The sequence below is a fragment of the Camelina sativa genome, chromosome 11 (assembly GCF_030686135.1).
Source record: "Camelina sativa cultivar CO46 ecotype springtype chromosome 11, ASM3068613v1".
Lineage (NCBI taxonomy): Eukaryota > Viridiplantae > Streptophyta > Magnoliopsida > Brassicales > Brassicaceae > Camelina > Camelina sativa.
In genome coordinates this window covers 51,014,446-51,034,745 of record NC_141890.1, presented here as the reverse complement: position 1 = coordinate 51,034,745, position 20,300 = coordinate 51,014,446, and the positions used below count along the sequence as shown (strand labels likewise).

Here is a 20,300-nt window from a genome sequence, read left to right as displayed (position 1 = left end):
CATCTCTCTCTGGTTTTTTTTTTTTTTTTGAATGAACTAAAATGACAGTTATCTCATGCTCCTCCTTCTCTATCGAACATAATCTCTACGAGACAATATCTTGTCTCCAGAGATGCTCAAAGCGAGATGATCTTAAGCAAATCCACGCTCGCATGGTGAAAACTGGCTTGATGCAGGATTCTTACGCAGTGACAAAGTTTCTTTCTTTCTGTATTTCCTCCACTTCTTCTGATCTTTTGCCTTATGCCCAGATTGTGTTTGACGGTTTTGATCGACCTGATACTTTCTTGTGGAACCTCATGATCAGAGGATTCTCTTGCTCAGACGAACCCAACACGTCTCTTCTCCTGTACCATCGGATGCTCTGTTGTTCAGCTCCACATAACGCGTATACTTTCCCGTCTCTTCTCAAAGCTTGTTCGAATCTATCTGCATTTGAAGAAACAACGCAAATTCACGCACAGATCACCAAACTTGGATACGAAAACGATGCCTATGCAGTGAATTCTCTGATTAATTCATATGCTGTGACCGGGAACTTCGAGCTAGCTCACCTTCTCTTTGACAGAATGTCCAAACCAGATGCTGTCTCGTGGAACTCTGTGATCAAAGGGTACGTCAAAGCTGGAAAAATGGATATTGCATTAACGTTATTCCAGAAAATGGCAGAAAAGAATGCTATAACATGGACTACGATGATCTCTGGGTATGTTGAAGCAGGGATGAACAAGGAAGCTCTCCAATCATTTCATGAGATGCAGAATTCGGATGCTGAGCCTGATAATGTTTCCCTCGCTAATGCTCTCTCAGCTTGTGCTCAGCTAGGCGCACTCGAGCAAGGGAAATGGATTCATTCCTATCTTAAAAAAGAAAGAATCAGAACTGATTCAGTTTTGGGTTGTGTTCTTATAGATATGTATGCAAAGTGTGGCGAAATGGATGAAGCTTTGGGAGTTTTCGAGAATATAAAGAAAAAATCAGTGCAAGCATGGACAGCTTTGATTTCCGGTTATGCATACCATGGCCGTGGAAGAGAAGCAATTAGCAAGTTCATGGAGATGCAAAAGATGGGAATAAACCCAAATGTGATTACTTTCACTGCGGTTCTCACGGCGTGCAGCTACACAAGACTAGTTGAAGAAGGAAAGTTGATATTCTACAGCATGGAGAGAGATTACAACCTTAAACCAACCATCGAACATTATGGCTGTATTGTTGATTTACTCGGTCGAGCTGGATTTCTTGATGAAGCAAAACGTTTCATCCAAGAGATGCCTTTGAAGCCAAATGCTGTGATATGGGGTGCGTTGCTCAAAGCCTGTCGTATTCACAAAAACATCGAATTAGGAGAGGAAATTGGAGAAATCTTAATTGCAATGGATCCATTTCATGGTGGGAGATATGTTCATAAGGCTAATATCTATGCTTTGGCCAAAAAGTGGGACAAAGCAGCTGAAACAAGAAGAATGATGAAAGAACAAGGAGTTGCAAAAGTTCCAGGATGTAGTACAATTAGCTTGGAAGGGACAACGCACGAGTTTTTAGCGGGAGACAGATCACACCCAGAGATAGAGAAAATTCAATCTAAATGGAGAATGGTGAGAAGAAAACTAGATGAACAAGGGTACGTACCAGAGTTAGAAGATATGCTGCTTGATTTAGTTGATGATGATGAAAGAGAGGCTATTGTGCATCAGCACAGCGAGAAATTGGCTATAACATACGGGTTACTCAAGACTAAACCAGGAACTGTTATACGTATAATGAAGAATCTCCGAGTATGCAAAGACTGTCACAGAGTATCGAAACTCATATCTAAGATATACAAGAGAGATATCGTAATGAGAGATCGGACAAGGTTCCATCATTTCAGAAATGGGAAATGCAGTTGTGGTGACTACTGTTGAAATTTGGAGAGGAATAAAAACTTTTATTGCTCAAGAACCTGACATTATAACAGAAGTTTTAAAGTACATTGTTTTCAACTAATGCTGAGAAGCTGTGTTGCGGTCCAAGACTGTCCTGGCTCTAGCTTGACATCCCCAAGCTGAGAGTTAAAAATAGTAAGCAGGAGTTAGAAACATTCGAGTCCATAAGTATTGTAATGCGCAAAGACTTATTAGGTGCAAACTGATATACCTTTGCATTTTCAACGCACACAAAGTCTCTGTAACAAGCCTCCATCTGAGTATGCGGGTTCCACAAGACCGCATCCGACCAACTGCATTTTCCAAAAACAAGTAATATACATGAGGCACAGAACGACTTCTGAAACGGAAGTTAACCTAGTCTCTATATAAAGCCACATAAAGTGTCTCAATAAACCTACTTTGTGTTTTTGATGATTATTTTATCACCCAAGCCATTATCCAACAGCAATTCATTAGGAGCATCAAGATAGACGCAATCCAAGAATCCAGGAAAAGTGACTTCATCTCTGGAATGTTAGAAAATAAGGAGTGAGAACCATTAAACATGTGAAATTAAAAGCAACAAGAAGTGTAACTAACGAAGGGAAACAAATACCAAAACCAACCTGTCTTCTTTACCCTGTATTGGGTTTTTAGGGTCAGGATCCTTATTGAGAGTTTTACAACCCTTTAGTCCTCTCACAGATGCCTCAGCGGAAGAAGCCTGAAGAATCCAAAAACAATTAAAAGACGAAAAATTTGGATACATGGAGTCAATTTGCAAGCCATAGTATCAGATCATGGGAAAGACACTGCAACGCCAAAGCTGGTTGACTCTAAACTACAGCGTTTAAACGAGAGGACGATTTAAAAGCACATACACGGAAGTAAGTATGAAGGGCAGTGGTGAAAGAGAAAGCTTTATTGTCTGTGTTGGTTATCTTAAGCTCGGTGGAAAGGGAGTCGGCGCCAACAATGACCTAAAGCAGCAAAACAAACACTGTTAAAGAATATGACATCTAAACATACAAAGAGTGTCATTAAACAAAAGGAAGAATAAGGGCATTGTACAACAAACCTTGAATAGAGCCTGGAAACCAAAGTCCCACATGGCTCGACTATACGGACCATCCTTGAGCTCAAGAGTAACAGCGGCATTGTCATCAGAATTATCGGAATCAAGAACAGACCAGTCCATGTTCCTTCCAAACCCATGCTAATAATGATGGATGGTTCAAAGAGCATGTTGTAATGTAAGCATAACAAAAAAGTAAAAAGCAGATTTGATGAATCGAATGAAACTTTTTGAATGAGGGGATACGATACCTGTTGAATTTGTCCAGGTCCGAACTGGGGAAAACAATGTGGAATCCCTCCGCTATAACAAGAAATTTGCAGAAAAAAAGAGGAGACATCCCTTACTCAAAAGTTGGAGAGAGTAACAAAGTTAAATGTCAAAAGACACACACACACACAAACACACCTAATGGGCTTAATCTTATTGAAGACAGCGTCTGGTCTGACGAAAAGAAGATCTTTACCACTCGCAACTTTCCAAGATGTTATGCATCCTCCAAAGAGATATATCTCAGCCTCACTGCATCCAAAATTCAAGAAAGACTAAAAAAACTTCTTTACACTATGAATGAGGCAGGGAGAGAAGGTGGGTGGATCTAGTAGTGTTATACCTGTTCTGAGGAGAAGTGAGGACGAGTTTTGGCAAATTGCCTTGTCCTTCTGCGACTCTTACTCCACTAGCTGAAGAAGCCATGGCTGAGACTCCTCTCCTTCTGTAAAAAAAAAAAAAAAAAAAAAGAAATTCAAGATCGGGTTTCTATTCAAAGATTAGACAAATTAGAAAGCGAACAAGTGACAATGCAGTTCCAAATTACCGGTTAAATCGGAGCTGATTGGGAGAATTGAAGGTGAGAAAAGAGTTAGAGACGGAAACAATCGCCATGTTTTGCTCTCCTTCAGTCACTCTCTATCTTTATATATTTTGATTTGTGTTGTGTGGGTCGTCGATGACGATGATGAGATTGAATAAAAATCACAACGCAGCAAACTGATGTCGACGACATGTTTTATATATCAGACTCAGAGAGAGGAAACGGCTCTTCAAACGACGGTCGGGACCCAATGGTTAACGTTGACCGCTTCAGAATATCGTTTTATGGACTGACGAATATTCCAATCCCACCCCAAGTCCGACAGCAAAACTTATCATGAGTTTGATTGAGTATTAAAGAAAGTTTCTGGGCCGTTAACTACAAAGGTCAGGCCCAATATTACTCGTGGGCTAATTAAAAAGAACAAACTGCAAAATCGCTAGAGAGAGGGGTCGAACCTCTGACCTTGTGGTTAACAGCCACACGCTCTAACCAACTGAGCTACTCCAGCTATTTGATGTTGCTAACACTTTATCAAACTTTATACTAACGTCAATTTGAAAGCTTTAGGTCGACTATGGTATGTTCGTAACTCTGAATGTTAAAAAGCAAAGGGAAACCAAAACTTTCTGATGTGAGGGTGATAAATATTACACCACAAAGACTTTTCTGAATGGGATCTACGTCAAAAAAGTGAGGCTGCACAGAGACTGGCTCCTATTTTTGACAAGGATACATCAACAATAAACACAGGGACGTGGAATGGCTTCGTTACAGATTGAGAATAGATCAATTAAATGGTCAGCTTACCAAGGTGTTCTTTCCATCAATAAAAAGAAAATAAAATCACTCATATCAAAGTATACAACAAAATCGCATAGGAAACAATAAAATTCATATGTTTGAAAAGACGAGTTCAACCCATACGAACATTATCTCCTTTCAATAAAAGAGTTTCATAACTGTTGTTTGTATCTAATCTTCAAGCTGTCTGTGTTTTGATTTTTTCACAAATCAACTACCAATGCTCTTGCCTGAACTCTCCTCATCTTCATTTTGCATTTGTAACTGTCCTTTCTTCACAGTACTTCGCTGCCTGCAACTTCGTAAAAGTAGACGATGTTATGATTTCAAATATTCTCAACAATCTTCTTAAGTCATGTAAGAAAGAGCACAGGAAAATAAATACCGGTAGTAGCATCTCGCGCCTTTTTCACTGGTTCTTTTGCAGATTCAGCTGTTTCAGAAGTGAAAAGCAAAGAGTTTATGGGTCTACTATTATGCAACATGAATCAGTCACATTTTGTGCTTTTACCAATTGAGTATTCTCTTTATTATTCACTTCCTTACCCTTAAACTCTCTCTTCTTCTTAGCTCTCCTTCTCTTTCTCTCTTCCTGTGTAAGCTCAGACTCATCCTTAATGTCACCTTTCCCGGAAAAGATTTCCTCCGGGGCAAGCATTGCTGCATCCGAGACTGCCACGGGCGCAACCTACGTAGTACACACGGAAGTAGTTGCTTAGTAAAATGGTGCCACGCTCCCAATTCCCTAACAAATAAGGAAGGATTGAGAAAACAACAGAATTACCTCTTCCATTGCTATGGCCGGGACATTCGTTTGTATAGACATTTCTTCAATCACCTGAAAGTTTTGGGAAAATAAGAAAAGAAATTAGCTTCAGTCCAGAGCTATATTTGAGGTGATCATCATTTCGGATCTAAGCGAGAAACATACAGGTTTAGGTGTGAAGTGGAAGTGGGAGAGAGCATCCAACTTCAAGCATAGATTCTTGAACAACATGCTTGCCTGATTTAACATTTATAAGTAAGAGTATGGGATATAGAGACTAACATTGAAAGGAGAAGACAGATAGGTAAATACAAAAACACAGGAAATATAAGGATCAAATCAAGTTGGAACCTCTTTCTTTAGTTCATCAGAGAAAGTTGTTGGGGCAAAAGCTGGATTAGCCGTCCGAACGTATTCGTCCTACAAATAACCAAATGGACCAAAACACATTTGTAAGTTTGGTTATCTCCCAAAAAACGAAATAACACAATCAGATATTGTACATCATACAAACCTCGTAAACTTCGGCAAGACCTTTCTTGCTTTTGCTCTCGTCCTGCATATTTTCAAAAGTAACAAACCGATTGTACTGTTATTCATCAACTATTAAACCAGAGCACAAAATAAGAGGGCAGAGATAATAGTTCTTCAATAAAACTCACCATTTCCTTGGCTTCTCTTTTTGCTTTAGTGGGCATACTAGGTGCTCGTTGAACATCATCAAAACGAGCCTAAGAAGTCACAATATCAGTTATACAAAACCAGGGAATGTAGCAAAGGAGACCAATGTTACATATTACTGCCCACAAGTAGTTACCTCAATGATTCTGCTCTTGATCAAATCTTCAAGTGAGGCTGTGACCTCTTCTGTGATTACAGGAGCAGGCCTGGCATTGTGCTCAAAATCTAAATCAACTTCTAGAGCACTGTTCTTTGGCCTCTTTGCAGCAGTTATCTTTTAACAAGACAAATCATACAAACATTTAGTTATAGAAAGCAAAATTCTATTTTTTTTCCAGTGTAATAATCGTCGGGAAAAACATGGCTGGCTACCTCTCCCTGCATTGTCCAGTGTTTAGGATCTAAGTTTGTTTTCTCCATCTGTTCAATCTTGGATTGAACCTTTAATCGTTCTTTCTCATGTGTAGAGAGCTTTTCATTACCCTAAAGGAAGACAAAATAGTTCATAAATAAGAAATGAAGTCATTACATATCACAAAGCCATGCATAAGTTAAGCATCACAATACTTGGTTTTCTCTTTCAGCTTCGTCATCTTCACTTAAATCTTTCCACTTTACTTTTGTCTCCTTCTTTTTGCCGCCAAAGAAATCAGTATACCTAATTATCATTGATAAGGAAAAAAAATCTTAGAACAAATCTACAGCGATACTGCTCCAAACCCAAGGAAGCAAAACTGCAGATGATTAGAATACAAAGTGGTATGCGTATTATCTTATTAGAGAGCATAGAAACATACTTTGCCTTTCCTAATTTATCCGCCTCTTCGTCGTCACCACCAGCAAAAGCACCAAACTAGAGGACAAGAACAATAAAAGATCAATCGAGAGAAAAAAATGAGCTAATTGTAATCACTCACTCCACTTTATATTCTTAAACACTGAGGTATGTGCTTACCTCATCATCTTCTTCTTCATCGTCGTCCTCCTCATCATCATCATCTTCTTCATCACGCAAATTTTGTTTCTTTCTCTTTGCTACTCCCTTGTTGTTCTTGTAGTCTATCCCATACTCTTCTGCTTCACCATCCTCTAAAAACTCCTCCAATTCTTTTATCTTGAAGAACTTGTCCTCTATTCCTTCATTGTCTCCATCCTTTTCCTCCTCATCTTCTTCATCTCCGTCCTCTTCCTCATCTCCGTCCTCTTCTTCTTCTTCATCTTTCTCTTCTCCTTCGCTTTCATTAGCTTCTAGCTCATCATCACCCGAGTCATGACCATCCATATCCATCTCATCCACATCATCTTCATGAGAAACCTTGAGGGCCAAATTCCCAAGTTTACGAATCTCTTCAGGGTTTTTAGCAAATCTATTAACTTCCTGACGCAAGCTAGACAACAACGGTTGAGACTGCATATCAATTTGCTGCCAAATCTGCTCCGCATCAAACCCATCAACCAAGAGCTCATCAAATGGAGATTTAGGGTTGTACGGCTTCAACTTCTCGAAGATATGCTGAGATGCAGCGCGAGCCTCCTCAGATATTGAACTTGGCGCTAGAAACACTGGTGGTTCAGTTGACTTAAGCTTCTCAAGGGCTTTAAAGCCCGAATCTTTTACAATCGCCATTAGATTAAAAGCAACCAAAAGTACCAAATCGTTGCTTCCTCGGTGCCCCAGATAATTAGGGTTCCTTCGATTGAACAAAAACAGTAGGGTTTATCAATGGCGGTGGTTTAAAACGGCGGTTAGGTTTTGGAAGAGGAACACGGAGAAGAGAAAACCTCAATGAGTGTGTGTATCTCAAAAACCCTGAGATAAGTCCCCGGTGAAAACCTCTTAATCACACAGAGAGTTTCTACCTCAGTAATTGGGCCAATATTTGGGCCTTTTAATATTGTGTTTTGGCCCAGATAGTATCAAATCACTACAGTACTGTGTATTCATCATTCAGACACTACAAACCCCCAACATTGGTCCGAAATAGACTGCTTTATACTTCTTCTGGAAAGTTGTATAATCAAAACTTGTGTAAACTGCAGAAATTGACACAATTCAATTGCTGTATAAGAGTTTGAAATCCGTAAACATCATTGTTGCTTAGAATTATGGATACGGTAAATCTGTGTGTTTACCCACTTACAATATTAATGATTGATGGGATTAGAGATTCAAAAGGTATTAAACTATTAATCTAAGCCTTCCTACAACATAATCAAAAGGGGATTGAGCTACAACACATCGTTGATGAATTTTTCTGTGAGTTCTTTAGGAAGCCCCATGACTGTATCAACTCCTCCCACCTACGACAGTACAACAAAATCTTCAGTGGTGTGTAAATCATACGCTGAAACAGAAGGAATTAAACAACTATAAGATCAAACATTCGAGCTCCTTGTGTTAAGAGCACTAACCACGGAATCGACAAATGGTGAAATAAGGGGATGCTCCAGTGTTAAGCCTCCAGCAACCTTGTAAGTTACTGCATCATCAATCTGAAGATCAAAGAAGACACAAACTCATATGTTAAAACAAACTAAATTCAGTATAGATACATGGTAAGAAGAAGAACTAGTGTGTTAAAGAGCTTTATTTACAAGATCGTCGATGACTTGTTCTGGTATCTCATGGAAATAGACCTGCATCACAACAATCACCAAAAAATGTTCAATCCACACAAAACAAAAAAAAAGGTTGAGGAAAGAAGAAGAAATAGTGTTTGTGTACTACCTCTGCTTTGTCCCAACCTCCTCTTTTAACACCAGTTTTCAAGTTCCTAACAAGAACAGATCCCACAACGCCTCCATGTGAACCGGAGTAGCCTGTGTAGAGAATTCAAAACAAAACTCTTAATCACAATCTTACAAGTCACTAGTAGTATCATAAAACACCTGAAAGCAATTAAGTTGCAAAGAAAAACCTTTGATAAATTCACGAGCTTCTTCTTTAGTGGTTGGTTTTTCTCTAATGACACCTTTGTACACAACAACCTAAGGAACTCCATCACCATATAACACATCAGCTCAAGATAACAAAAAAAATCACAGAACATAAGACAATCCAAAACTGTTAAAGACATTATTTAAGCATACAGTGTCTGCAGTAACCAAGAGTGTTGGTTGAGGATCATGTGCAAACTGGCTTTCACCTCCAAGTTTCGATATGATCTCATTTGCCTAGTCAATTACACAATTTACCATCATCAATTCAATATGGTAAGAAGTACAATAAATCAAAATCGAATACAAACAGAACCCTAGAAAGTATAACCTTGGCTTCAGCAAGAGCAACAACCAAATCTTCAGGCTTGTCTGTCCTAATAGCTTTCTCATCAATGTCTGCAGTCTTGAACCATAATAATCCCAAAGCCAACAACGTCAACGTACTTAAACAATCCAGAGCAAACAAAAAAATAATCAAACATAGACATACCACAATGGTGTAATCATATCCCATTTCAGCCAGAATCCGTTTTCTCGCCATGGACTGAGAACCCAGAATCAGCTTTCACGTTTCAGAGAATATTTTTTGCATTTCGTTAGCAACTTCAATTATATATTATTCCAACAAAACAAACCCAAGAATAAAGCATAGTAGAGAAAAAAACACCTTGAATCCTCTCTCCATTGCCTTCGAGGTCATCGTGGCGTTGTGCTCTAAGCGGAAGAGTGAGGATGGGAAAATTGCAAAAAACAACAAAAACTGAAGAAATAATTTGACCATGTCCAAACTCAAACTCAACTCAACTCTCCCCCAATTTCAAGGAATAACGCCAAATTCGCTTCCACTTTATCTTTCCCTTTTTCTTTTTAATAGATTTTTTTCTCTTTTTTTTTCAATCATAATAAGATTCTTTTAAACATTTGTTTATTTATATAAACTAAACCAACAATAGTTTGATAAAAAAAATTGAAGGTATTTTCTATATTGTGTGGTATTAAAAAAAAAAACAAGCATTTCCTTCTATAAATGCAAAATTTGGCATATTTCAAATCATCAATTTCCATTCTTTATTTTTTATTTTTTAATACTCAATAATCGTTTTTAATAGTATTGTTGGTTATTTTGTGGTAACTTTTCCTGTCAATTTCATCAAATCATGACCAAACAGTCCAAACTTCTCACATGGAATTAGGCTATCTAGCTAAATTTTTCATTTAATTAGGCTAGCTAGCTAATTTACTTTGTCCTTTCTTATTTTTTTTATTTAGAAAAAAAAAAAAAAAAAAAAAAAAAAAAAAAAAAAACTGGGACCGATTTTGTAAACCTTCGAATATATTGACGTTGTATGTAAGTAAGTAAAACTCTTTGGACTATTTTATAAATTATCAAAACTATTGGGGATAAAGTAAATACGTTTTTTAAAAGGGCTGCAATCATAAATACACTGAGGACACTAGTTTTGAACTTCTCAAAAATATGGAAGCTATTTTGTAAATCGTACAACTAATAGGACTATTTAATAAATAAGAAAAACTAGTGGGGCGAAAGTAACAAGGATAGAACAAGTGGTCACAAGTGACACTGACATTGAGTTGAAACTTGACCAGTGAAGAAGACTACATACAATGTGGCGCCGGAGCTTCAGTACTTTGCCGGGGAAGAAATGGGACGCGGTGGTGATCGGCGGCGGTCACAACGGCTTAACCGCCGCGGCTTACCTAGCACGTGGTGGTCTCTCCGTAGCTGTTCTCGAGCGCCGTCATGTCATCGGTGGGGCAGCAGTGACGGAGGAGATCGTACCTGGCTTCAAATTTTCACGCTGCAGTTACCTTCAGAGCCTGCTTCGTCCTTGCATCATTAGGTTTTTGATTAACCATTCTTTTGATTTTGTTCTGATAGTTTCCTTGGATTGTTTTGACCTCTTTTGGATCATTTTGATTTTGGAATCCAAAGAGAATTAGAGTTAGGCAGACACGGATTGAAGCTTCTGAAGAGAAGTCCTTCGTCGTTTACACCTTGTTTGGATGGCCGTTATCTTCTGCTTGGACCTGATCAGGAACTTAATCATTCTGAGATTTCCAAGTTCTCCAAACATGATGCTGATGCTTACCCAAGGTGGAGTTTTTTCAGATACTATGCCAATAATTTGGGAATGTGATGATTACAACTACTGTTAAAAAATTGTTTTTGTTTTTGCTTTACAGATACGAGAAGCAGCTAGAGAGGTTCTGTGGATTCATGGATCCTCTTTTGGATGCAACTCCCCCAGAATCTTTGCAAGGAGCCTCTTCTTTGAACGATAAGCTGCGCAATAAAATGTACAAATCTGCTTTCTGGGCTCGTTGTCTCCGCCAAGCAGCTTCTTTGGGGCAAAAAGATATGGTGTATGATCTCCTATCTTAAAGATTAAGCTGTCTCTATGTTATCTTTTACTGCTTGGTTTAGATGCTTTATAAAGTACAATACTGTGTTATTTTTTTAACTTATGAAGGGACTTCATGGATTTGTTATTGGCCCCAGCTTCAAAAGTTTTGAACAACTGGTTTGAGGTGGTTTTCTGATCTTGGCACCTATTGGCCCTACATATAGCATTAGTAATTAGTCTGATGTTGTATTGACACACGTTTTGTGTTGGCCTTGTGCTTGCAGTCTGATGTCCTGAAGGCGACTCTTGCAACAGATGCCGTGATTGGATCTACGGTAATTGACCTTCCTAATATCTTGAGCTTGAGGTTCCAAAAGTTCTTATAGTTGAGTCATTTTGTGATATATACTTATTGGAATGGAATGGAAAGGTGAGAAATGCTTCTTAGTGTACGTTCAGGGAGATACTCTTACTACTGTATATTGGGGAGTTAATGTAGTGCTCTGATCATTGATACACAGGCCAGTGTCCATACTCCGGGAAGTGGATATGTCCTCCTACATCATGTGATGGGAGAAACGGATGGAGAGAAAGGCATTTGGTCGTACGTATCTGGATTATTAAATTGTATTGTCCTCTAAATAATTCGGCAATGTAGAAAAGCGGTGTATGTTTTGCATTAGTCAGGATACCTAAGCACTTTAAGAACTCTCTTGGCAGATTTGAATAAGCAGTGTATCTTTGAGGTCAAAATGAGAAGTACAAAATGATTTTGTGATAAAACAAGGCCTGTCTATCCTGAGTAAACTAATAATAAAATAATTTGCAGTTATGTTGAAGGTGGGATGGGCTCTGTCTCCATGGCTATAGCCAATGCTGCAAAGGAAGCTGGTGCTCAGATTTTCACAAATGCAGAGGTATTTGTTTCCAGATCTTTTTGAGTGTATACCCCTCTTTCCTACCATATGCGGATCTGTGGAGTTCTAGTTATCATTATCTCTTATCAGAAAGCAGGGCTGCTAAGTTTATTCAAATTTGTTTTCCAGGTTTCTGAAATACTGACTGACGATTCTAGCATCGTGAAAGGGGTTAGTCTGTCTTCATTGATTTCTGGATGAAGTGGAACTTAAATCAAACTCATATGAAATAATTTGTTATAAGGTTTTGCTTTCTGATGGTACGCGGGTGGAGTCATCAGCTATATTATCCAATGCAACCCCTTACAGAACTTATGTGGTAAATTTTTAGAGTCCTTTGTCTGAATTCAAAACTCCCAGTATATGTGATTCTAAATTAAATTTTGTTGGTTGCAAAAAAAACTTATGTGTTGTTCTTTCTTTCTTGGATAACAGGAGTTGGTTCCGACCAATGTTCTTCCCGAAAAATTTGTCGATGCTATTAAGAACTCAGATTACAGCTCTGTAAGTATTTTATGCCATCCCTCATTCTCTCGATCAAGGGAAGATAAATCTTTAAATAAATTAAACAGTTTTTTTGTTTTATCAGCTAGCTAAGTATCTAGTGATTGGCTGTTTAATTGATGTGAACAGGCAACTACCAAAATAAACTTGGCTGTTGACAATTTACCACAGTTCCAGTGCTGCAACACAAATCATTCGAGTCCAGGTCCGGAGCACTTTGGCACTATACACATTGGTGCGGAGAGGTATGCTACGTGTACTTTTATCATGACTCTTTGTATCTCCAAGAACAAATAAAAGTGATCAATGGCTCTGTTCTATCTTTGGCCTCTGTCAGCATGGACGAGGTTCACTCAGCATGCCATGATTCTGAAAACGGCCAACCATCAAGAAGACCAGTGATCGAAATGACTATTCCATCCACGCTAGATAACACCATATCTCCTCCAGGTACTCATATTCTCCCCATTTGCTTGTTTAGGATTAGAACTCTGAATGGGATTTTGTGTGTAGGGAAGCATGTAATCAACTTGTTCATCCAATACACCCCTTACAAGCCATCAGATGGAAACTGGGAAGATCCTACTTACCGAGTTAGTTAGTTGTACACTCTTGCCTAGCGTCATTACTGTTACTTTTCGAATTTTCATTCCTTGAAACTTACAAGACATGCTCGGGTTTGTTGTTGATTGTGTAAAATCAGGAAGCATTTGCACAAAGGTGTTTTAAACTGATTGATGAATATGCACCCGGGTTTAGCTCATCCATCATTAGCTACGACATGTTGACTCCTCCTGACCTGGAACGGGAAATTGGTCTCACAGGTATATTAAGTTGAGTATGTAGAAAGAGATCATGAATACATGGGATATGGCCAAACCATATTGACATATTGCTCATTTGTGTCCTGCAGGTGGAAACATATTTCACGGTGCCATGGGATTAGACTCTCTCTTCTTGATGCGCCCAGTGAAAAAATGGTACGTGTCTCTCACAATTCAAAACAGTCTTTTTACGATTTATAAAAATATGATTCAAAACTTTGTTGGAATGTGACACAGGTCGAATTACAGAAGCCCTTTGAAAGGTCTCTACTTGTGCGGCAGCGGAGCTCATCCTGGAGGCGGAGTAATGGGCGCACCAGGAAGAAATGCAGCGCATGTTGTTCTTCAAGACTTGAAATGAATCTAGCGAGGATAAATCTCAGACTATGCAATGTAGTAGACCTTCATGTGTAAGTGTTTTCCTATTTGCTGTGAAAACTCTGTCTGCGCCGGAGGCTTCGGTCTCAGACGCGTGAACATAGTTGTTATCAACGAATAAGATTCATCCACGTGTAAGTAAACGTAAAAAGCCCTAAAAATCAACAAAAATGGAAAGTGCCCTACACAACGAATATGGAAAGTGAACAAAGGGAGCGACAACATCGGCGCCGCAAAGCAAAAAGAAATGATGTCTCTTCCTCTCCAAGACGACGACGAGGAAAACGACATAGACGAAGCCAAGATGCTCCTCATAGGCGAGAACGGTATCGACAATGAGAGTTCATCTCCTGCTCCTCTGCGTGACGGTGCACCGGAGCTCCAGGAGTACAACATCCGGTCAATCGAGTCAACGGTCGTGATTCGTCAGCTAACGTCACAGGGTCTCTCCTTCCAGCTCTGGCCAGCCGCTTCTACCTTCGTAACGCTGCTTGATAACTACCGACGTGACCCTAGCAGCAGCCCACTCACCGCCACACTCTCGTCGCTAACGAAACCATCTCCATTGAACATACTCGAGCTCGGATCTGGAACCGGCGCCGTCGGAATCGCTGCGGCAGTCACTCTCTCTGCTAACGTCACGGTGACGGATCTCCCACACGTGTTGGACAATCTCAATTTCAACGCCGAAGCGAACGCTGAAGTTGTGGCGAGGTTTGGGGGAAAAGTCCACGTGGCGCCACTCCGATGGGGGGAAGCTGATGACGTGGAGGTTCTAGGTCGGAACGTTGACTTGATTCTTGCCTCGGACGTGGTGTACCACGACCATCTCTTCGAGCCTCTCCTCGAAACGCTGCGTTTGATGCAGCTAGAGGGGAAGAAGCTAATATTCCTGATGGCTCATCTAAGGAGATGGAAGAAAGAATCTGTCTTCTTCAAGAAAGCTCGGAAGCTCTTCCATGTCGAAGTTATACACTCTGATGTTCCTCAACAAGGTTCTAGAATTGGTGTTGTGGTTTACCGTTTTGCCACGAAACAGCCAAATCAAAATGGTCGGCTTGTTTCGAGTTAACATGAAGCAGCAGTTGCATTATCTGGATCCGTTAATTTCCTTAATAAAAATTTCCCAAAATATGTTTGTCAATTTATTCAAGTGGTTAATTAAATTACGTATGAGTGAGTGTTCATGGAAAAGGAAAGTATTTAAGGCTCTTCGGAGTCTACGTATAGTCCAAAAGAAAAATATCAAGTAAGCAGCCTCTGAAGAAGGGAAACTTTCGTACCCATAGATTTTTTATTCTGACATTAATGTTTGCTTCTTTTGGAGTTTGTTGTCAAAATTAAATATTTTGTTGACCGTTTATTGTATATCAATTTACAGAGCTACTCCAACTAGACTAGTAGTTTAGTTTGTGATGTAGTGTATGTCAATTAAGGATACTCAAAACACAGAAAGTTTATAATCTTTGTGTGATTGATGTTCGTTTTTGTAAATATTGACATAAGCATTAGACAATTGCGAAAAAGCTAACGTACGTTACGTATATCGGTATATGTTAACTTATGTTTGATGGTGTGAAAGTTTGAAGTGGACGAGACGATCTGTGAGGTGAGTATGAAACGACCATCGACCAACCAATGTTTAGTCTTCGTAACTTTATAGATAATTAGGCAACATCCATCAGATGATTTTTTTTCTTCCAACACGTGAGATCATAAGGAATAAGATAGAAGCAAAAGAGAAGAAAGAAAAATGAGTGACGACTTGTAAAGTTTATATTGGCAAAGTCTACTCTTCTTACTTTGATTGTTTCTTTGTTATTGTTGTCTAGTGCTATTAATGGATGAAGTCCAAGATATTGCATCCATGCTTAAAAAGATCTAGAATACACATTATGATTTTTGAGGAAAAAAAAATACTAAAGCCCAAAAGAATGTTTTGGAATTAGTATATACTTTGCTTTGATATTCTTTCATAAATTAAAAGGCAAATAATTGAAACTAATTATACTGAGAAAACATTCTAATAGACGTGCTAATAAACATACTTACATCTTAGGTAAACCAAAAAGCCTTAATCCTATAGGTAAGGTCATCTCCATTAAAGTATTTAACATAAATTTCTTAGAGTAGAGAGAGAAAAATTATTAATATAAAATTGTTTGAGTTTCTTAAATATGATTTAAAGTTTCTTAGATAAGAGGTTTTAGAAACTTTGGAGAGAATTATTACATTATCTAAGAAACTCATCAAATTAAATAATAATAATAGGATAATTTTCATTGTAAGAATCCATTGATAGAGAAGCCCTAACAAGGAAGGTTTGTACTGTGTAGTATGAGATGAATAGATGAACATGGTAGGCATTAAAAAGACATGAAAGGAAATGTTTGAAACAATCAATTAAAAAAAGAGGGGTCTACAAACAGATATACTAATTAATAAACACGAGCAACCGTAATGTTTGCTTCCACATTCAAAATTTCAAAAGGTGGGATTTATTTGTTGTGTTGGTTTTGAGACTGTGGATGAACAAATCAATGCATTGAAAGTTGCACATACTACTTTTTCTTTTCTCTTCTTGCTTCTCACTTTACATCTGTAAAATATTGCAATAAATTTCATATATACAACAACAACTTATAGTATGTAGGAAAAAAAAAAAAAAAAACAATTAATGTCTTCACTTGCATTCCACATGGGCTCTCTAAACGTCAATTTTCCCAAATTTTCAGAATTAGGTGAGACATTATTAATAATAACCAAAAAAACAATCTAAATAATATTATGTCTTCCACTTAATTTCTTTAAACAAAAGCAGCTCCTCGTCCTTCCATGCCTAATTTTTATGATTTCTCAATCTTTTTTTTTTTTAAATTTATAAAGGTCAATCACATGCGAATATAATTGAAATTAAATAGTGCATTTCACATAAGCAAAGAAATTGTAAAAAGGAAACCGAAGAAAGAAAGCAAAAACGAGAAGGGATTTACCAAAAAAAAAAACGAGAGGGGGTGTTTAAAAGAAAAACGAGATTAAGAATTACTAAAATGATTAACAAATGAGTGGGGATTTTGCTACTCCCAACGCGTAAATTATCTGAAAATGTGTCGTCTCTAGAGTAGTAGTAGTAGTTGAGATTCTTGCTGTTCTCCAACTAAAGATTATAATTTTATATAAAAAATTAAAAGAGAAAGACAATAAAAATAAAAAGATGGATCAAAAACGAGATCCCCTTTTTCGAAATCCGAATAATGTTTTTTTTTAAAGTGTCTCTTTCTCATGATTTAGGATTCCAACCCTCCTTTACCCCCCCCCCCCCCCTCTTGTGCTCTCCATATTCCTTCTTTAGAAAGAGATTGGCTCTTTGGTTTCTTCTGTCTCAGTAAGTGATCAGAGCTTTCTTTTCCTCACCGCTGCCTCCTCCATTAATGGCGTCTGAGAAATCTAGCTCCAAGGGTCAAGCATGGTGAATAGCTTAGCTAATACTGATTCTATTAATAAATTATTACTAGTATTGTTAATATGCCTAAAAGAGAAATTTCTTGTTTCCCCTGTGATGATGCAGGTTTTGTACGACCGGGTTACCTAGCGACATTGAAATCGAAGTTGATGACATGACATTCCATCTCCATAAGGTTCTTGTTGTTCATTAAAACGCCTCTCAGAGATTTGTCTTCTTCTTTGCTTTTTTCTCAGCTCACAGTTTTTTTTTGTTTTTGTTGCTTTCCACAGTTTCCTCTCATGTCAAAGAGCAGAAAACTTCACAGGTTGATTACAGAGCAAGAGACTAGATCTTCTTCCATGGCCCTAACTTTCACCGACCCTAAAGTAGAACAAGAAGATACTGACATGAAAGGTAAAGGCCACGAGATCGAGGATGAAGAAGTAGGAGACGAAGACGAGCAAGAGATGGAGGAAGATAATGGTTATCCCCACATAAAACTCGAGGACTTTCCCGGGAGTTCAGAGAGCTTCGAGATGGTGGCAAAGTTCTGCTACGGCGTCAAGATGGACCTCTCTGCTTCCACTGTTGTACCACTTCGTTGCGCCGCCCAACACCTCGAAATGACGGAAGAGTATTCACCTGATAACCTGATTTCCAAAACCGAGAGGTTTCTCTCTCATTCCGTCTACAAGAGCTTGCGAGAATCCATTCAAGCTCTCAAAGCGTGCGAGTCAGTCTCATCTTTAGCCGGATCGCTTGGTATAACTGAACAGTGCATAGCGTCCATCATCTCCAGAGCTTCCTCAGCTGATCCCTCACTGTTCGGATGGCCCGTAAACGACGGCGGCACCGATCTACAACTTATCCCGGGCAACGCGGCGAAAACTCGAAAGAAACAGAGTAGAGATTCGAGTATGGAGCTGTGGTTTGAAGATCTGGCGCAACTGAGCCTTCCGATCTTCAGAACTATAATCCTATCAATGAGATCAGGAGATCTGAGCTCAGACATCGTAGAGAGCTGTTTGATTTGTTACGCTAAGAAGCACATTCCCGGAATCTTACGTTCTAACCGGAAACCGCCGCCATCGTCATCATCAACAACAGCAGTTTCAGAGAATGAACAGAGAGAGTTACTAGAGACGATAACCTCTAATCTTCCATTAGGTAAAAGCTCAATCTCTTCAACAACTAGATTCCTCTTCGGCTTACTACGAACATCCATCATCCTCAACGCCTCCGAGACTTGCCGTCATCTCCTTGAGAGAAAAATCGGATCGCAGCTAGAGCGAGCCACGCTCGACGATTTGCTCGTCCCGAGTTACTCTTACCTCAACGAGACTTTATACGACGTCGATTTGGTAGAGAGAATCTTAGGCCACTTTCTCGACACCTTGGAGCAATCGAACACCGCCGCCATAGTCGAAGCTGATGGAAGATCCCCGTCGCTGATCCCCGTCGGGAAATTAATGGATGGATTTCTCGCGGAGATCGCATCGGATGCGAATCTGAAATCGGATAAATTCTATAATCTAGCCATCTCACTCCCAGATCAAGCTCGTCTCTACGATGACGGTCTTTACAGAGCTGTCGACGTCTATCTCAAGGTGATCCATCTGAGAATTGTTGGATCTGATTTTTATATTTGTTTTTGAAAGTATTAATTTATGTGTCTGGAATAATCTCATATACAAATAGGCGCATCCATGGGTATCGGAAGCAGAGAGGGAGAAGATATGCGGCGTGATGGATTGTCAAAAACTGACTCTCGAAGCATGCACACACGCCGCGCAAAACGAGCGGCTTCCGCTGAGAGCCGTCGTACAAGTCCTCTTTTTCGAGCAGTTACAGCTCCGCCACGCGATCGCCGGGACGTTACTAGCGGCTCAATCGCCGTCACCGTCAACGGAGCCGAGACCGTCAGGAGTAAGGATAACAACGGAAACAGTAACGGAAGGGGATGAAAGGAGAGGAGGAGAAGGACAGGTGGTGGACGAAGGGAAATGGAAGAAGACGGTGAGAGAGAATCAGGTGCTACGCTTGGATATGGATACGATGAGGACGCGTGTTCACCGGTTAGAGAGAGAGTGTTCCAACATGAAGAAAGTGATTGCTAAGATTGATAAAGAAGGAGGTTCATCACCGGCGACGGCGACTACTGATCGTCCGAGAAGTTGGTCGATTACGAAAAAATTGGGATGTAAATTCAAGACACAGGTCTGCGATTCACACGAGGCAACGATGGTCAATCATAGATCACGACGTTCTTGAATTGAGTTTTCGAATTGGTTATATAATTTTTTTTTTTTTTTTTTTTTTTTGTAGTTAAGAGAATCAGAAAGCATATTATTGTGATTCTTGGATTTTTAGTTTGTTTTTTAATTAAATCCTTCGTGAGGTTTTTTGCTATGCCAATATGCCATGCTCTCTCTACACAACCGTTTTGACTTGAGTTTCGCCGTAACCTTTTGATAACGGAAATAAATTCGAAAAAGTAATTTGGCAAGGCCCAAAGGCCGCTCCTATATTTTCCTGTACACGCCAAAGCATACAAGTTGGACCATCTCCACTCCTATCTAGTATTTTTTTAAAATTAAAAAAAAATAATCATAAACTAAAATAAAACTAAAATTAATAGAAAAATATCATTTTTCCTCTACTTTCTTCAAAATGTCTAAAATATATATTAAAAATTTATTTAGAATATATTATTTACATAATATGATCAATTAATGGTAGTATTATCCAAATTCGACAAACTTTTGTTGAGTGAAAATGTTGATAAAGTCAGTAAGAATTAATGATGTACATGATCATGCATCTTCTCTTAGTTTTGTGCTTAAGTTCTGAAATATCATAGTTTTGTACAAAACTAT

General features: G+C 38.9%; 6 protein-coding genes, 1 long non-coding RNA gene, 1 other non-coding gene and 1 pseudogene across 13 annotated transcripts; 4 read left to right on the top strand and 5 right to left on the bottom strand.

Annotated features, from left to right (window-relative positions):
• The first annotated feature begins 41 nt into the window (after positions 1 to 41).
• LOC104727388 (pentatricopeptide repeat-containing protein At5g66520 pseudogene) lies at positions 42 to 2,157 on the top strand (annotated as a pseudogene). The gene has a single exon (XR_015570606.1). The product of XR_015570606.1 is annotated as a pentatricopeptide repeat-containing protein At5g66520 pseudogene (transcript).
• On the bottom strand, positions 1,910 to 4,125 carry LOC104727389 (putative glucose-6-phosphate 1-epimerase). Its single transcript, XM_010446485.3, has 10 exons — positions 3,803 to 4,125; positions 3,599 to 3,700; positions 3,394 to 3,507; positions 3,237 to 3,288; positions 2,989 to 3,126; positions 2,792 to 2,890; positions 2,537 to 2,634; positions 2,330 to 2,437; positions 2,140 to 2,221; positions 1,910 to 2,047 (listed from the first exon to the last, which is right to left on the bottom strand). Exons 1-10 carry the CDS (start codon positions 3,868 to 3,870, stop codon positions 1,982 to 1,984), a joined length of 927 nt encoding a protein of 308 aa, XP_010444787.1. The 5' UTR covers positions 3,871 to 4,125; the 3' UTR covers positions 1,910 to 1,981.
• A 111-nt stretch (positions 4,126 to 4,236) lies between these two features.
• On the bottom strand, positions 4,237 to 4,310 carry TRNAN-GUU (transfer RNA asparagine (anticodon GUU)). Its single transcript has one exon. It is a non-coding gene; the product is annotated as a tRNA-Asn (tRNA).
• A 287-nt stretch (positions 4,311 to 4,597) lies between these two features.
• Positions 4,598 to 7,677, bottom strand: LOC104727387 (M phase phosphoprotein 10). 2 transcript variants are annotated; one of them, XM_087471187.1, is made up of 13 exons: positions 7,006 to 7,677; positions 6,848 to 6,903; positions 6,618 to 6,708; positions 6,423 to 6,533; positions 6,187 to 6,324; positions 6,032 to 6,100; positions 5,884 to 5,925; positions 5,721 to 5,789; positions 5,535 to 5,606; positions 5,388 to 5,441; positions 5,150 to 5,291; positions 4,989 to 5,036; positions 4,598 to 4,901 (listed from the first exon to the last, which is right to left on the bottom strand). In XM_087471187.1, the coding sequence occupies exons 1-13, from the start codon at positions 7,675 to 7,677 to the stop codon at positions 4,879 to 4,881; spliced, it is 1,587 nt and encodes a 528-aa protein (XP_087327313.1). In that variant the 3' UTR covers positions 4,598 to 4,878. The 2 variants fall into 2 exon arrangements, with proteins under 2 accessions (XP_087327313.1, XP_087327314.1); XM_087471188.1 differs by having other exon boundaries at positions 4,598 to 4,895.
• LOC104727385 (uncharacterized) lies at positions 7,205 to 9,998 on the bottom strand. Of its 3 annotated transcripts, XR_015570604.1 has the most exons (11): positions 9,658 to 9,998; positions 9,481 to 9,552; positions 9,319 to 9,393; positions 9,141 to 9,224; positions 8,969 to 9,038; positions 8,779 to 8,870; positions 8,646 to 8,687; positions 8,463 to 8,543; positions 8,192 to 8,351; positions 7,833 to 8,084; positions 7,205 to 7,741 (listed from the first exon to the last, which is right to left on the bottom strand). XR_015570604.1 is itself a non-coding variant. In XM_010446480.3 (9 exons), the coding sequence occupies exons 1-9, from the start codon at positions 9,769 to 9,771 to the stop codon at positions 8,280 to 8,282; spliced, it is 702 nt and encodes a 233-aa protein (XP_010444782.1). In that variant the 5' UTR covers positions 9,772 to 9,998; the 3' UTR covers positions 8,086 to 8,279. The 3 variants fall into 3 exon arrangements, 2 of the variants coding, with proteins under 2 accessions (XP_010444782.1, XP_087327316.1); XM_010446480.3 differs by lacking the exons at positions 7,205 to 7,741; positions 7,833 to 8,084 and having other exon boundaries at positions 8,086 to 8,351; XM_087471190.1 differs by lacking the exons at positions 7,205 to 7,741; positions 7,833 to 8,084 and having other exon boundaries at positions 8,086 to 8,351; positions 9,481 to 9,534; positions 9,658 to 9,984.
• A 424-nt stretch (positions 9,999 to 10,422) lies between these two features.
• LOC104727383 (uncharacterized) lies at positions 10,423 to 14,110 on the top strand. 2 transcript variants are annotated; one of them, XM_010446476.3, is made up of 16 exons: positions 10,423 to 10,852; positions 10,945 to 11,106; positions 11,196 to 11,375; positions 11,483 to 11,540; positions 11,641 to 11,691; positions 11,878 to 11,960; positions 12,186 to 12,273; positions 12,403 to 12,444; positions 12,518 to 12,592; positions 12,709 to 12,777; positions 12,907 to 13,022; positions 13,115 to 13,227; positions 13,291 to 13,370; positions 13,481 to 13,601; positions 13,691 to 13,757; positions 13,839 to 14,110. In XM_010446476.3, the coding sequence occupies exons 1-16, from the start codon at positions 10,617 to 10,619 to the stop codon at positions 13,960 to 13,962; spliced, it is 1,665 nt and encodes a 554-aa protein (XP_010444778.1). In that variant the 5' UTR covers positions 10,423 to 10,616; the 3' UTR covers positions 13,963 to 14,110. The 2 variants fall into 2 exon arrangements, 1 of the variants encoding a protein (XP_010444778.1); XR_015570603.1 differs by having other exon boundaries at positions 10,466 to 10,852; positions 13,291 to 13,374.
• Positions 14,111 to 14,226: 116 nt separating this feature from the next.
• On the top strand, positions 14,227 to 15,232 carry LOC104727384 (uncharacterized). Its single transcript, XM_087471189.1, has one exon. It carries the CDS (start codon positions 14,227 to 14,229, stop codon positions 15,049 to 15,051), a length of 825 nt encoding a protein of 274 aa, XP_087327315.1. The 3' UTR covers positions 15,052 to 15,232.
• Positions 15,233 to 17,128: 1,896 nt separating this feature from the next.
• On the bottom strand, positions 17,129 to 17,709 carry LOC147935661 (uncharacterized). The gene is made up of 2 exons (XR_015570605.1): positions 17,568 to 17,709; positions 17,129 to 17,426 (listed from the first exon to the last, which is right to left on the bottom strand). It is a non-coding gene; the product is annotated as an uncharacterized LOC147935661 (long non-coding RNA).
• Positions 17,310 to 19,839, top strand: LOC104727382 (BTB/POZ domain-containing protein At5g66560). Its single transcript, XM_010446474.3, has 4 exons — positions 17,310 to 17,448; positions 17,548 to 17,617; positions 17,715 to 19,031; positions 19,123 to 19,839. Exons 1-4 carry the CDS (start codon positions 17,411 to 17,413, stop codon positions 19,693 to 19,695), a joined length of 1,998 nt encoding a protein of 665 aa, XP_010444776.2. The 5' UTR covers positions 17,310 to 17,410; the 3' UTR covers positions 19,696 to 19,839.
• Positions 19,840 to 20,300: the final 461 nt, after the last annotated feature.

Coding starts and splice junctions, on each gene's coding strand:
- LOC104727389 (XM_010446485.3), bottom strand. CDS start 3,870: ATGGCGATTGTTTCCGTCTCTAACTCTTTTCTCACCTTCAATTCTCCC. Junction 3,701..3,802: donor AATCAGCTCCGATTTAACCG/GTAATTTGGAAC, acceptor TTTTTTTTACAG/AAGGAGAGGAGTCTCAGCCA. Junction 2,891..2,988: donor GTTTCCAGGCTCTATTCAAG/GTTTGTTGTACA, acceptor TTGCTGCTTTAG/GTCATTGTTGGCGCCGACTC.
- LOC104727387 (XM_087471187.1), bottom strand. CDS start 7,677: ATGGCGATTGTAAAAGATTCGGGCTTTAAAGCCCTTGAGAAGCTTAAG. Junction 6,325..6,422: donor ACTGGACAATGCAGGGAGAG/GTAGCCAGCCAT, acceptor TCTTGTTAAAAG/ATAACTGCTGCAAAGAGGCC. Junction 4,902..4,988: donor GGCGCGAGATGCTACTACCG/GTATTTATTTTC, acceptor ACTTTTACGAAG/TTGCAGGCAGCGAAGTACTG.
- LOC104727385 (XM_010446480.3), bottom strand. CDS start 9,771: ATGGTCAAATTATTTCTTCAGTTTTTGTTGTTTTTTGCAATTTTCCCA. Junction 9,039..9,140: donor TCTTGGTTACTGCAGACACT/GTATGCTTAAAT, acceptor GGAGTTCCTTAG/GTTGTTGTGTACAAAGGTGT. Junction 8,352..8,462: donor CACCATTTGTCGATTCCGTG/GTTAGTGCTCTT, acceptor GTACTGTCGTAG/GTGGGAGGAGTTGATACAGT.
- LOC104727383 (XM_010446476.3), top strand. CDS start 10,617: ATGTGGCGCCGGAGCTTCAGTACTTTGCCGGGGAAGAAATGGGACGCG. Junction 13,228..13,290: donor TAACACCATATCTCCTCCAG/GTACTCATATTC, acceptor TTTTGTGTGTAG/GGAAGCATGTAATCAACTTG. Junction 13,758..13,838: donor ATGCGCCCAGTGAAAAAATG/GTACGTGTCTCT, acceptor AATGTGACACAG/GTCGAATTACAGAAGCCCTT.
- LOC104727384 (XM_087471189.1), top strand. CDS start 14,227: ATGATGTCTCTTCCTCTCCAAGACGACGACGAGGAAAACGACATAGAC.
- LOC104727382 (XM_010446474.3), top strand. CDS start 17,411: ATGGCGTCTGAGAAATCTAGCTCCAAGGGTCAAGCATG. Junction 17,449..17,547: donor AGCTCCAAGGGTCAAGCATG/GTGAATAGCTTA, acceptor GTGATGATGCAG/GTTTTGTACGACCGGGTTAC. Junction 17,618..17,714: donor TGACATTCCATCTCCATAAG/GTTCTTGTTGTT, acceptor TGCTTTCCACAG/TTTCCTCTCATGTCAAAGAG.